The sequence below is a fragment of the Filicampus tigris genome, chromosome 4 (assembly GCF_054856515.1).
Source record: "Filicampus tigris isolate MCC_2025a chromosome 4, RoL_Ftig_1.0, whole genome shotgun sequence".
In the NCBI taxonomy this organism is placed as follows: domain Eukaryota; kingdom Metazoa; phylum Chordata; class Actinopteri; order Syngnathiformes; family Syngnathidae; genus Filicampus; species Filicampus tigris.
The window spans coordinates 9,917,615-9,931,892 of record NC_141220.1 but is presented as its reverse complement, the minus strand read 5'-3'; the positions used below and the strand labels follow the sequence as shown (position 1 = coordinate 9,931,892).

Genomic DNA, 14,278 nt, shown 5'->3' with positions numbered 1-14,278 from the left:
CCCGGTGCTTACATTGGCTCTGTGTCCTTTTTCAAGCACCATCAATTTACCCCCAAATCCCCAAGAGGGGAGTCATGGCCTGCTCCAATGTAGTCTGCTGCACATGCCTTATGTCTCATTTATCACATAATGGCTACTCAAAGGACAACAACTTCAGCAGTGGAGGAGAGAGTAAACGAGGCGATACTTACATATACCATGTGTGCTTCTGGATTTGTTCTAGCTGGAAAACAGAAAAGGAGACAGACAGCAGGTGAGAATACAGTCTGCAATGGCTTCCTTTGTAAAGTAACCTTTCAATTGCATTTGTTTTCTTCACATCCAAACAAAATCAAGTGGTTGACTGCTGGGTAAACAATGAAAGGAAATCGAATTGAGGTGAATGCTGTATGGCCTCAGTAAGCTCAGTGTACTAATAGAAATGTGATTGGGCCACATAAAGGACGATTGAAATGCGGAAGGATAAAATGAGGCTCTCAAATATTAATAGTGCCAATGGAAGAATGGAAAAATAAAAGTGGAAATAAGGAGAAGACGCGTTGGCATGTTGGAGAGAGAGAGAGAGAGAGAGAGAGAGAGAGAGAGAGAGAGAGAGAGAGAGAGACAATAACTGAGCTATAAACAGAATATTATCTCCTTCATACACACTGCTGACCTGGACAAGCCCTGCAGGTCTAAAGGGAATCACCAGTTCTCATTCTCTTTGCAGCTCACACACATTCTTTCTCATCACAATTTTAACGTGCTTCCATGCCGACACTATCAACAGGCTCTTTTATTCAGGCCGACATCCAGACCCAGAGAGAAAGTGCCAGTTAAATTGGCGACAAAAGCAGATGTCTGCCCAAATGACTGTGCTGTGCTTCAACTGGCCAAAGGATCAATGTATCTGCTGGGACTTCCATTTGTTGCTGCTGCTGCTGCTGCTGCTGCTGAGGGACCACGGGAGCCACACGAAACAGCTCTAATTATTGCCAATCATTCACAGGCATTCTCTCGCCTGTGCGCCTCCATCGGCGTCTTGATAATTCCACTACCCCGGAGATGCAACCTCATGCAATATTGCTCCATTGGTGGCGCTAAGAGGTAGGTGGTTCAAGTCTGGTTCCACAGAGGTCACCACATTGGTCGGCGTATTGACAAATACTGTGACAATCGGACACAAGCAAGAATGTGACCTACTCTCTCCCACTTTTATTGAAGGGCTTTCAGGCTATGAAGCAATATCATACTCGGGCTGAAAGAGACGTGGTTTCAAGAGCGATATCTCACCATTCAGTCAGTGGATGTGACAGCACAATTGCAGACACGTTTAATGGAAGATTGTTACTGGCCCTGCAAAGTGTGCATCCTTGCATGTTTATTTGCAACGGTGTGCTTTAAGCTTTTGCTCAGAGTATTTGCAGGCCTGCTATTACCCAAACCATTCAAAGTCTCCAAATGATCCATTCAAATAAAACAATTTCACACTGTGAACACCAGCAATGTGAATCTGTTATTCAAAGAAACAGAAAAACATCCATCCATTTTCTATAACGCTTCTCTTGTTCGGTGTCTAAAAACTATCCCAGCTGACTCAGGGTGAGAGGCAACAATGGACTGATCAGCAACCAATCACAGGGCAATCGTTAAGGATTAGGCTACTTAACCTTGGCAAGCTATGTGAAAGGCAGCGATGTGAACCACTACATGACAAGAAAAAATGTTTACTTATGAGACAAGAAGTTTGGATTAACAATCTAATAGACCGTAACATGTTCTGGACAGGTTTAAAAAGGATTCCTAACTCTGCCCCTCCAAATCTGCGAGGCTAAACTTGCGATTGCTTTATTCATCATTTTCATCCTCAAATGCTCTTTGGGTCACCAGCTTGACCTCAAAACAATTCAAAGTAGGGCTGTTGGATTTTGCCTAACAAGAAAACCCCGATTATTTTCTCTCAAACCTGATTTTACGGTTACGATTTATTTGTAACATAAGAAATAATGAAAAATGAAGTATTTAGAATGTCGTTTATTTAATCTTAATTTTTCTTTCTTTGAACTCAAAATGCCAGTCAATTTAACTTAAAACACACAGAACAATCCATTGGGATTAATAGCCTTTTACTTACACAATAGATTTCAGATCTGTTCTTAATTAAACCAATAATGAAAGAAGAAAGTGCACATACCATCTGAAATGAAATCATCAACATGAGAGAAGGTAGACAGTCAAGTCTGTAAACCAAACAGTCTGTCAGCAAGTAAGGAGAAATTGTAGAGGAGAAAAAGAGTGACGCCTTTCAGACGTTGAGTTACTTGCTCACGGGTTGTACTGTACATGCGATTGTACAGATTTATATATGCCCGATTTATTAACTAAACACTCACTTGCCTGAGCAAATAGCAGAATCGCCGGTAGCGCCGGTGTTGTTGTAGTTTTCCGGACTGCGCGCTCGTGGGAGGAAGCGGAAATGCAGAGGAAACTACGGTGGCTAAGAAACACCAAAAATAAATGAAGCGAATATGCCGAATCGAACATTTTTAACATCGTTTTAACCAGAAAATTTGGTTTTGGTTCAAAATCACTTAATCGAGCAGCCCTAATTCAAAGTCAACTAAAGTCCTGACTCTCAGACTGGAACCTCTGCCACTAAACGATGAATTGTGAGATTGTAATTTAACACTTAGATGGAGTGAATGGACTACCCTATACTTATCCACAAGTTGGTAAAAAATGGCCTATATCAGAATCACTGTGTTTTTGTGCCATTTTGGCTCAGAATAATCATTTGTACGTGTTACATTTTGGTCCACAAAAGTCTGTTTTAACATTGGAAATGTTTTTATTTTTAACGTACTTAAAATTTGCAACAAAAGTGGCCGGTGGAGCGGGTCATGTCATATTCATGTTCTGGGGTTGGTCGCATGGCCTGAAAACTGCATGAATAAAGAAGCTGCCATCACACGCCAGGTGTTCCACGCCATGTTTTGCCACACGCCCGTTTCACTACACAATTTAGCGTCGGCCCCAGGTTCGCGAGCAGGTTATGGGCGGGATGAAAGAAGCATAGTGTAAGTGTGTAGTTGTTCATTCCATTTGTGTCTTACATGAAACGTGACATTTATGGGAGCATGTTTATTACAGAGTGCAGTTGGTTCAACATTGGATGGTCGACACTGCTCGGCTGTTGTTCATAAATTACACATGGGAAGGAGTTTTGCACGCTTGTTGGGGGAAGACAGGTATGTGTCAGTTGGTGTGTGTTTTGTTGCATTTAATGCATGTGCATGCAATAGATTGACGTGAATTGATTGAATGATTATGGAAAATAATCTAATTGCGATTTTTTTTCCTAAAAATTGGGATTGCGATATGAGTTTTTTTTTCCCCCATACAAGGGAGATTTTAACCATGCAACCTGAAAAGGATCAAACATGTTAGAAAGCTAAATGCTAGCATGGATGAAAGCGAATGGGACAGCACTAGTTTAGCGTTCAGGGAATCCCCTTCTCCTCTCCGCTCTCAAATTGTGATTATATTGTAAATGCAATTAATTGTTCAACCCTAAATTGATTTATTAAACACAATTATCTACTTTGTACTACTATATTATGAACTTTGCTGTGTTCATGTTGCTCAAGAAACAGAAGAATGAAGAGTTTGCACCAGTTAAACACAACACTGTTTTATCGACGCAAAGAGCTGCTACAGTCCACTGGAATGTAGTGATTTAGGTTTTCAGGTGGAAGGCCAACGCCATCAATAATCTGGGTTCTCATCGTCCGATATTTCTGATTCATAGTCCAATCCTGACGGCTGACTTGTTTTCTGAAGCTGATTAGTCGTTACCTGAGCCCTGACCAGTTGCGAGAAGTCGGCAGAAATGACAAAATGGCCGCCCCCAGAGATGGCAATAAACGTGTGGATTAACTCTTATTCCACAAACGCAATATTAATCAGAATGCCGTTTTTCAACTAGTAGGCCTGCTGGAAACATATTCTTGAAAAAAATGTTTGGGTTGATTTCCACTTTAAGGAGCTAAAGATGTTTGTTCTATATTAAGTTACATAGCAATTAAGTCAAAAACAGAGTATGTATTGGGGCTGAACGAGAAGCATGAGGGTCGATGAGCAACGGGGAACCTTTGCTGACACATCAAAACAAATATCTTTGATGAGCCCTTTGTTCGACAGAAAGGCAAAGAGTAGTTAATGAGTCTTTTAAAAGGACGTACAGGGCAAAAATATAGTAAGTGGTTTGAGGGCAGCGATCATGTAAGAAAAGAAAAAATCAAAGAAGAAGAAAGAAAAAACACTGAGGAGTGTGTAGTTATATTATTGTACTCAGTATTTCTATTCTAATCACTGAGCTGCCTGGCCCCATGAGGATCTGACGTGTGTGTGGCTATGATAATATGCTCTTTGATATAATGAACTAGCCTAGCCTATTGATTAGCGAGGGATTGCCTGATGTCTGTGTGTGACAAGTGAAGAAGAGAACACGGCACCACCTCTTACAGACATGGTAGCTTTCACTTAGCTCGGACTCTTTAGCCAAGGTACACAATGTGGGCATAGGATTGGAACACCTGAGCATTATATGGTTCCAGCAGTTACAGAGAAAAGACAATATTGCCCATTTTCAGCTACTGTACAGTGCACCCACGCTAGATTGCAGATTTCGATGCGGTCATTTTTCGTGAGCGTTTATAAAGTATACAGGCAATTTTGAGCTGCGCACCCTCAATGTAGTACTAAGTTGTGCTGCAACAAAGACAGACAACAGTGAGGTATACTGGAGAGAGAGATTACCAGTAAGAAGAAGATGAAGAGAAGGTCCCGAATTGCTCCAATAGTAGTTTTTATTCCCGCAGTTGAGCAGGTTGTACTCTCTGTACTCTCTGTTTGCAGAGGTGGGCATTCCGTGTGACCGACAGACCGGTCTGTCTGTCCGTCACTGACGGACGCCCATTTTGCTGACGCTAGACAATAGACGGGAAATTAAAATAAAGACGAACAGACAGAAGTGGATTTCCGTCCTTCTGCGTAATCATCACCAACCTGGTCAAGTCAAATCGGACCTCACAGTTCATCATTGACGGACTCCCGTTTTGCTGACGAGAGACGGTAACGTGACCCAGACTGTAGTGACTGTATTTGTACAGTGGGTGGCCGTATGTACCAAAGAGCGAATCATGAGTTAGGCAGGCTGACGAATGAGCTAAGAAGTAATAGGGACAAAGACAATCTTACAGAGAAGTTCTTGTGAGTTATGTTTCACATTTCTATTTTTATTTTTGGCAGGAATAGGGTTGGGAGCTTGTGAAACAGTGTTTTGCAGGCCCACACTCCATTTCAGAAGGTGGCAGTGATACACCCAAAATTGTTTGTCCACCACTAAAAGACAGAAGAAGAAGATGCATTTAAAGAAAATAACACTCATTTATTGTAATGGCAACTTTATTTCTGTTTGCATTTCTGTTTGGACTAGGAAGCATTTTAGTCCACCAGGACAGTACCTTTGATGGATGGATGGATGGATGGATGGATGGATGGATGGATTTATTTGTTGGACCGTTTTTTTATTTTTTCCAGATTGACAGATTGGTGCACCTTTGATGTTTACTGACGCAAGTGTGGTTAAAAATAACTGGACTGAGCGACAGACGATTACAGTTTGGTTCGGCTTAAAAATGATGGATTGACGCATCGCGGACGGGTACCCAGGCTGCTGACGGATGACGAATGACGGACCAGCAAACTTTAGTGAGATGCCCACCTCCGTCTGTTGGGCTTTCAATTGTATAGCACTTTTCCACCTACAAGACACTCAAACCGCTTCGCACTGACACATCTTTCAGCTACTGATGATGCAACATCAGGAGCAACTGGGGGTTCTGTATCTTGCTGGAGGACACTTGGGTCATATGGGCCGGGGATCAAACCCACAACCACACGGTTAGGAGACAACCACTCTACAACCAGTGAGCCATGCCGAACATTCCAGGTGTGTATGAATGTAGTGCTTTAATGTCATCTGATAGTTTTATTCATTAATTAATTCATTTTACGAACAGCTTATCTTCCATTGGTTAGAAGAAATTACAGGGTTTGTTTGAAAGTTAAATATATTTCTTTGTACTTACAAAATGTGTTTTATGTTAATTATAGCCTCATATAAGCTTTTGGTTTAGTGTGAGGACAAGTACGTATACCTTGTGTCTCTTTCTCTCGCTGATATTGTATTACCATTTTGCTGTGAGACAAAGCAAGATATCTGTGGTTGGGAGGCCAGTTTCATGAGGCAGATGATATCTGCCCACTCATGTGTATGTGACATTGCCTAAAGCAAAATGGACGGACACTTAAGGTTGTAAGGTTGAACTATCTCCTTGCATTCAAGTTTTTATTCAATTGTATTGTCTCTTGTCCTTGCTTTTGGCTACAAAATGGTAAACATGTTCTCCTTGACAGGTGTTTAAATATACAATATTTAATTCTGTTTTGCATTATGTGTCAGTTTTACAATAAATTTCAACTGGGAGTGACAACACCTTGAAGCAAGGATGCTTTGCTTCTTATATGCATGAGTGAGAGTGAGAATAGGCACGAAGGCATACTTTAAAAAGTGTGTGTTTAATGTGTTTAAGTGTGCATTCATAATAAAGTGTTCCACAAATTGTTCCCACAAAGTTGAAAGCATACAATTATACAGCCTAGCACCAAAATGTTTGTTTAAGCAAAACAACTCAAATTGGGGTGGGGCAGTGGAAGGAGATCCAGGCCAACCGCTGATTGATTCTTTAATTAAAATGCTGTTTAGGCATTAGAGTGCGGTGAGCTTAGCATGGAGCACAGCAGTAGTTTGGCTCTCAACGCCCTGTCGCTTTAATTCTACCATGAACGTCAACATAATCTTTTGGGTTGTCATTCCGACTGCTTCCCATTGCGGATTGTGCTCTAAACACAGAACAGCAAGAACACTTCATCGAGTCGGGCTATTTGACTTTATGCGAGGTCACAACACATCCCCGGAGCTGTTTAGACCTCTCCTGCACGAGAGAGATGGGGTGGGAGGGGAGACAGGTAGCATATTCTCTCCCAGCGGCTCGGCCTGTGTGCAGCACTTTGTAGTGAACTGGCTGACATAACTAAAGGGTCCTCAAGGTGACCTGTGCTTGTCTAGCACAGACAAAAAATAAATAAATACAACTTCTAGTGCCCATGCAGCATACTAAAGAAGTGGCGCCTTTCATGTTTCTGATTATGCAACCACATTGCACACCGTTAAACGGCGCTCAACGATTTTTGTGGCACTCCTGAAAAGGAGCAGTTTTGGTCATGCAAACAAGGATACCAAAATGGTGGCATCTTCCCCTTGCAGTGGGGCAATTGTGTGAAAGTAATCTCTATGAACATGAATCAGCAAAGAGGATAAAACTCTAGAGCAGTTGTACTATAATTGTATACTACACAGCCATGTAATTACAGTAAATGCATGATAGACAGACTAATGAAGTTGGATTGCTCATTCCAAAAGAGGATGAAGCATCAAAATATCTGCAAATTACTGAATGCCAGTAGCACAAACACAGACAACCGGGCAGCAAATGTACTGTTAATAAATACATTTCCAGTCAACAAAATGCACATGGACAGACTTGTCTATATCTGAAAGGCAGCCAAAGAACATTGGAACACGTGTCCGTCTCTGCCTTCAGACTTCATCAGAAGAAGATTGCTCAGCTGAGGACATCACACCTCACCAACAGCACATACTCAGACATGATTCTATAATTGCAATAGCATGCTAAAGAGCTTGTAATCATAGCAGAAAAATCACTTGTGTGTCGGTAGCCAGTTGATGATTATGGAATGCATTCTTCATGGTATCAATGAGGGTTTTTTTTGACAGCTGCAACTTCAAATGTTTAGTAGTAGGGATGTCTCAATCTGATCAGGTGGTTTACAGCTGATTGAATTTTCGGATATTATTTAGGTCCCAAAGTGAGAAAATAATCCAAAACTGTAAATATCTTGTCAAATGGAGCAGTAACAGCTTCAGTTTATGTCTAATGAGTCTGTGTGCGTTTTGCATGTTCTATATTATTATTATTATTATTATTAAGATTTGTTTGAAATGTTTTTTTTTTTGTCTGTTAATTAATTGAGAGGTATTGTAAATATATATAGGAAAGACAGTGAAATGTTTGGACACCATTGCTCATGTTCTGAAAACATTCCAACATTCGAGGGGTAGCTACTGTCCAGTCGTAGTAAAATGACTTGAAATAAAATCAATTGAAATAAATCTGCCGCACAGCTGGAAGGTGGTTGATGCTGCAATAGGTGAAAGCAGCGCCCCACCTATTGACACAATTTGCCTTCTACATACCTTCTTTGTATAAGGTAGAGACTCAATTGCAAAATTAAATAGCGCAATAAATTGTCTCATTATCATTTTAGGATGTTTTAGCAGTAATATCCTCACTTTTATCATTGGTCTTTTGTGCAGGTGTGAGTGAGCCCAGTGAACTCTGCTTAGCGACAAGCGGCTGCACAAACATATTACGTGACCAGAAAATAATACCAAATTCTGCTGAGCCACATCATTGTGGTTGCTAGATTAAGTATTACATAAATACATAAATAAATAAAACTGTTGGGAAGATTATATTCATGTTCGTGCATAACATTGCCCTTGATTTGGGTAAAAATATTGAAGTGCATCAGGTTGTAAGAGAAAGTCCTGAAGTTTTCCTGCTCTGTGCGCTACCATCTTTTTGTATATAAACATGCCATTGGCTGACAGATAAACAGCAGCCCAAAGCAAAGGTGCTCAAGCGGCATAGCCTTTTCACTTCACTGACCGTTAGTCTTTTGGAGGCATCCACTTCTATCATGCCCCGCAGGAGGTTCTGACAGTCGGGAGGGATAAAGTGGGGCATGTGAAACACTCCTAACTTCACTTTCTCCAGCAGATTCCTCAGGTTGTCGTCATCAAATGGCAGCGCTCCCTGACAATAGAAAGGCAGCAAGAGAAAGACATTGGATGTGTGGATGAATCAAAGCAATGGTGCAGAAGAATATATTCTCACTTGAAGTAATGGCAGATTTAATTGGGGTGAAAGGGGGCATCAGAAAAAAAAACATGAACAACTACAAGGTTGGCTCTGAGAAATAAAAACATAATTCCACTTTAAATCCCATGCAATTTAACACAGTCTGTCTCTGTCGCTCTCTTTCCACTTCTAAATTCTCTAATGGGAACAATATGCTCTCAGCAATGATGCAAAAATGAATAATTAGCAGCAGCAACATAAAAACAAGGGCATTTCTAATAATTACCCCACTTTGACATTTAGCTTGTTAATTCAGCATTATCAGGGTCATTTATCAGAACAAGCTGACATCTCACAGATGTGACTTTGTGATGAATGGTAACCTCCGCAGGGTGATGAGATGGGGGTGAAAAATTGAAGAAAATTAAAAGAAACACAGCGATATGTGGAGTGGCGGAGTAACAGAATAAGCGCGTGCTTGCGTAAGCCATGATCTGATCTGGGTCTAACGACTGGAGAGAGCCACGTACATAAAGTACACACAAACGTTGCAATTTGCAGCCACGATGGATAAAAGGAAGAGAGCAAGTGATGGCTGAAAACTTGAAGACAATGTTCGCTTCTACAAGCTTAATCCAACGCAGGGGTGAGACACGTGTACGCACAAATGAGGAGAAGAAAGCCAAAAAACAAAGACCGCCTCTGGCCAGAGTAACTCTGTTGGCAATGGTCTTCATTTTGAGCTGTCCTTCTGCAGTTTGACTGTATTAATTATTCATGCAGAAGGAGTGAGCAGGAACTAAAGCCCAGCTGTTGATGAAACAAATCTGTGAGGCTAAATGTCTGGGAAATCACATACAAAATGAAGTTGGACAAAAAGGCACTTTTATGAATCCTGTAATGTGTCTGTGGATGCAAAATTAACTAGAGGGTGTGTCAAAAATGGGACATTGACTCTCTGAAGGCACGTCCTCTTGTCCAACTTAAGTCAACCTCAAGTCAAGAAAGTCCACCATAACTGTTCCACAATATTGTTCGAAGCGTCGCATCCAGACAGCAGTTAGTAAAGAACAAGTTGACACACTCACCACCAATAGGGCAAAAAGAATAACGCCACAGCTCCAGACGTCCGCTTTCCTCCCATCATACTTTTCCCCCTGAGGATGAGAGTGTGAATGTTAGCATTAGTAAAACAAGACAGAGGGCTGGAGAGGAAGCCTTGTAAAAGTGCATATGATGTACGGCAAAGAGAAGCAAAACAATATCAAAGGGGAGAGATTATTCACATTTATAACTCTGCGTTTTTACGCTGGCAATCCTTTGCAATAGCTCTGCATGATCCACAACTCCTAAAAGTCTCCTTTATTTTGAATAGCCAATGTCTATGTGCATCTACGGCTTACAGCATGTCACCGGTGTCAGTTTGTTCGACCCATTAACATCTCAAAAGTGCTGAGTGCTGAGTGATACTTTCTGACATACAGTATTTTTATCCCAAATGAAAATACAGTGAGTTTTCATTATGTTATCAACTCACCCCTGTTCAAATTTCAGGTTTTTGTGATTAAAAAAAGATCAGGCCAAGACAAATCATTTCAAAACGTGTTCTGCAAATAGTGTGACCTATAACCTGTACAACTCAAGTGGGAGTTATAATAAACAACTGAGATGATGCAGTTTCACAAGTGTGCAATTGGTGACAGAATTTCCAAGATTTGCTTTTCCATCCATGGGGACACATGAAATTATGCTAATGGTTAGAAAATATCCCAAACACATTTGGGAAAACAAAGCTCAACTTTTTGGCCATAATTGTAAGTACGTAATGTTTGGTGCAAACACAACACATCTCATCACAAAAAGAATGCCATACCTTCAGTGAAGCAAGGTGGTGGAAGCATCACGCTTTGGGGCTGTTAGTCTCATTATTATGAACATTTCAAAATAGGACTCAGTGTTAGCATAAAATCTTCAAGCTTCCGCTTGGAAGGGAAAAAAGTACCAGCAAAAGCCGACTAGAACTTCTAAACATATTGATGGTTAATCAGAGGCACTTTAAATAGTGGCAGGTGTGTGCTGACTCACATTTAAGATGAGTTTGAAGGTGATTAGTTGTTTCAAAATGTGACTCCATCGTTTTACTTGTGTGCTCTCAGGCTTTGCCTTAATGGCCACACTATCAGTGGTGCCCAAGTGGGGAGCCCCTATCCAGTCCGTTTTCGATGTCTCCCTCTTACAACACACCTGATTCAAATGATCAGGATTGTGATTAGGTTTCTCAGAGCTTGCTGATGATTACGAACACGTGAACCAATGGCCTGCCCGAGGACATCAGTTCCGCAGAGACTGTTGATATTCTTAAAAGGAGGCTTTTGAATGATTTCTTTTACTCTTTTAATCCAGGCCGATTTTTATCTACCGTAATCTTATTGTCTTTTAGTTCTTAGCTTCTTTTGTTGTTTTGTCTCTTAGCCGCAATGTCTTTTAGCTTTTAACTTGTACATTCTGTGGTTTTATTATCTCCAGTATTTCCTCATGGGGGTCTTTCTCATGGGGGGCGTCCTCCTGGAGGCTGCTTTAAGCCCCGTCTGTAGGGTCTACCCCGGTCAATCTGGGTCGGGGGTCTCTGTGATGGCGCTGCTCCCTGTGGCCGTGGGCTGTCATCCCCCTCAGCATGGATGAGCTCTCCTTGGGTGATTTTTCCTCATATGGTCTCTCTGTGCTTCACCATCTCTTTTTAACATAGTTTATGAGGCTGTGTTTTTGTGTCTGTGTGCATGCGTGCGTGCGTGTGTTTGCGTATGTCTTTGTGGGATGTATATCTTTGTGTTTGCTCGTCACGCTTCGAAGCCTCGGCACATTTTGATACATCACTAAGCTTCTGCCCTTGACTCTAAGTTCTGCCGAGTTCTGCCCTTCCTGCTTTCTGTTTGCCTGTCCCCGTGGCTGTTTGGTGTTGCTCTGCAATGACATTGCAGTGCTAGTATCGTTGTGCTACTAGTGGATTGCTGAGCATTACACATCCAGGACCCGGACTACTTCTGAAGCTCACAGAGACTCTTGGCCTTGTTACTGAACTGTGTTCCGACTCACCCATTTTCTTAGAAACGGACACATCAGGGTTTAGTGCTATGGTTTAGTGCACTGCGTTTAGGTTGTACTCTTACCTGCGACACGTTGATTCTGAACACACCCTCATCCCAGTTATAAGGTGTGCACACTTGTAAAACCATAGTATTTAAGTTGTTTATTTTGACACCCCTCTTGAAGTGAAAACGTTTTTTACCAGTTATAGGCCAGGCCACATTAATAGAGGACAACGTTTTGAAATGATTAATGTCACAACACATTTGAACAGGGGGGTATGTATATGTAGACTTATTATATGCGCTGTAAGTCCACTTAGGAAGAAACAGAAAATGGGTAATGGATCGCCAGTGAGAAGCGTGTTGACTCACCCTGATGACCTCTGGACATGCGTAGTGTGGAGAGCTGTTAGGATAGAAGACACACAAAGAATGAATGAGCAAACTCACCGAAAATCAGAGGAAATAGACAACTTGATGACATTTCATTCTGTTTCTGACACCTGAGGCTCTGCAGCCATACAGCGTCGTGACTTGACTTCATGAAGTCATGACGCATTAAAAATGGCCTATGCATAAAACTGGGGGAAGAACAATTTGTACAGGCAATAAATGTCTTAAATGAACACGATCAAGATATGCTTCAGGAAGTTTGGACCATCCTAAGTCATCCTATTCTCTCTAGCAAGGGCATCATCTTGAAGCGGAAGGTGAGCAGAGCCACTAATCTTTACAGTTCCTGCATCTGCTGACAGTAAAGCCAATTTTGAGATTGACACATGAAAATTCCGTTTAGATTTACTGAGCTACCTTGCAGCGTTTGCTCCACGGGTGAGTGGAGCGGCTGCCGAGTTACTTGCAATGTTAAAATGTGATCGAGCGCATAATACACGCATTATACAGAGGACACTCACCAGACACCTGTATGTACTGCATGTATACACCCAATGTAAATACAAGAACTGTTTTGCAAAAAGTCTGTCTTTTAAGTTGTGTTTACTGAGAGATGTTAGTGCTGGTAATATTTTTTACTCAGTAAATATGGCAAGGTGTTTATCAGAACTGTGCATTTTTATGTTTGTAAAGGCTTGTACTAGATCACTAGATTGTAAAGGCGTGCCTTGTCGGTGAATAACTATGAAATCACCTTTATCATTTTTAGGAGACATTTTACAAACAGACAAAGAAAGCAAATGCTTCCTCAGCTTTCATTTCCTCCAGTCTCATTTAATAGCAATAATAAGAGTAGTGTGTGTAAACATGGCTCCCATTAGCGGGCCTGTTTATGTGTTTACCCATGTGTAGCATGCCTGGCGTCCCCGCTCCCTCTTGCTGTCAAAATATCGGCCCATTACAACACCACCACCATCATCATGTCAATGGGGAAGTCTACAGATGAGCCCATTCAAATTCAGCCTCATTGCAAGTGTCTCAGTGCATTATGCAGATGAGTGTGGGTAAAACAAGCCCGCGATCTGCTGTAGCTATGGCGTTTTCCACAGACACGTAAGTCGTACTTGGAAAGGCATGAATAAAAAATACAATTAGAGATCTTTTTTTTGTTGTCTTTTTTTATGGTGTCATGCTTACGATATGTGATCATCAGATGATCACATGATTCAAATCGTCACCAGCTGAACATTTGAATCATGTGTGTTGGCGGAGGTAAACGCGCTAAACATGCAGGAAAGTGGCCCTCGAGGACTGAGGTTTGAGACCCCTGCGTCAATTGTTCAGTCCAATCAGTATCGATCTTCCACATTGTAGATTCCCATGACCATCATGATGTAAAAATGGGATCCACATGTTAGTTTAGTCCTGGCATAAAATATAATATGAATAGACTTAAGCTGTAAGATACATTTCCCAAGTGATGTGAAATGTGGAAACATTTATTAATGTAAAGCTCATCTCTTTTCAGTGTTTGCATTTTGAGTTTAACCTAGCATGCCATGCATAGGAAAAAAAATATATTAATAGAAAGTAGCTGGCGAAGGTCATTTGCACAAGCTTATTTTCCATCCAAATGTGTACAGCTTCTTGATGCTTAAATCTCAATTTCCATCCATCATTTAATGCAACTAAACAAACAGCAAGCACTGATGAACTCACAGCTGGGCCTGTGCAGACAAGCAAATGCAAGCA

At 41.3% G+C, this 14,278-nt stretch overlaps 1 protein-coding gene across 4 annotated transcripts in view; it reads right to left on the bottom strand.

The window, feature by feature from the left end:
• Window positions 1–14,278, bottom strand: part of brsk2a (BR serine/threonine kinase 2a) — a 197,972-nt gene that overhangs the window by 26,770 nt on the left and 156,924 nt on the right. For all 4 annotated transcript variants that reach the window (XM_086027417.1, XM_086027415.1, XM_086027414.1 and 1 more), the window contains 4 exons: window positions 12,506–12,539; window positions 10,136–10,204; window positions 8,856–9,002; window positions 192–223 (listed from right to left, as the gene is read on the bottom strand). In XM_086027417.1, coding sequence (XP_085883543.1) covers window positions 192–223; window positions 8,856–9,002; window positions 10,136–10,204; window positions 12,506–12,539 — 282 coding nt within the window. The remainder of the gene's footprint in view (window positions 1–191; window positions 224–8,855; window positions 9,003–10,135; window positions 10,205–12,505; window positions 12,540–14,278) is intronic.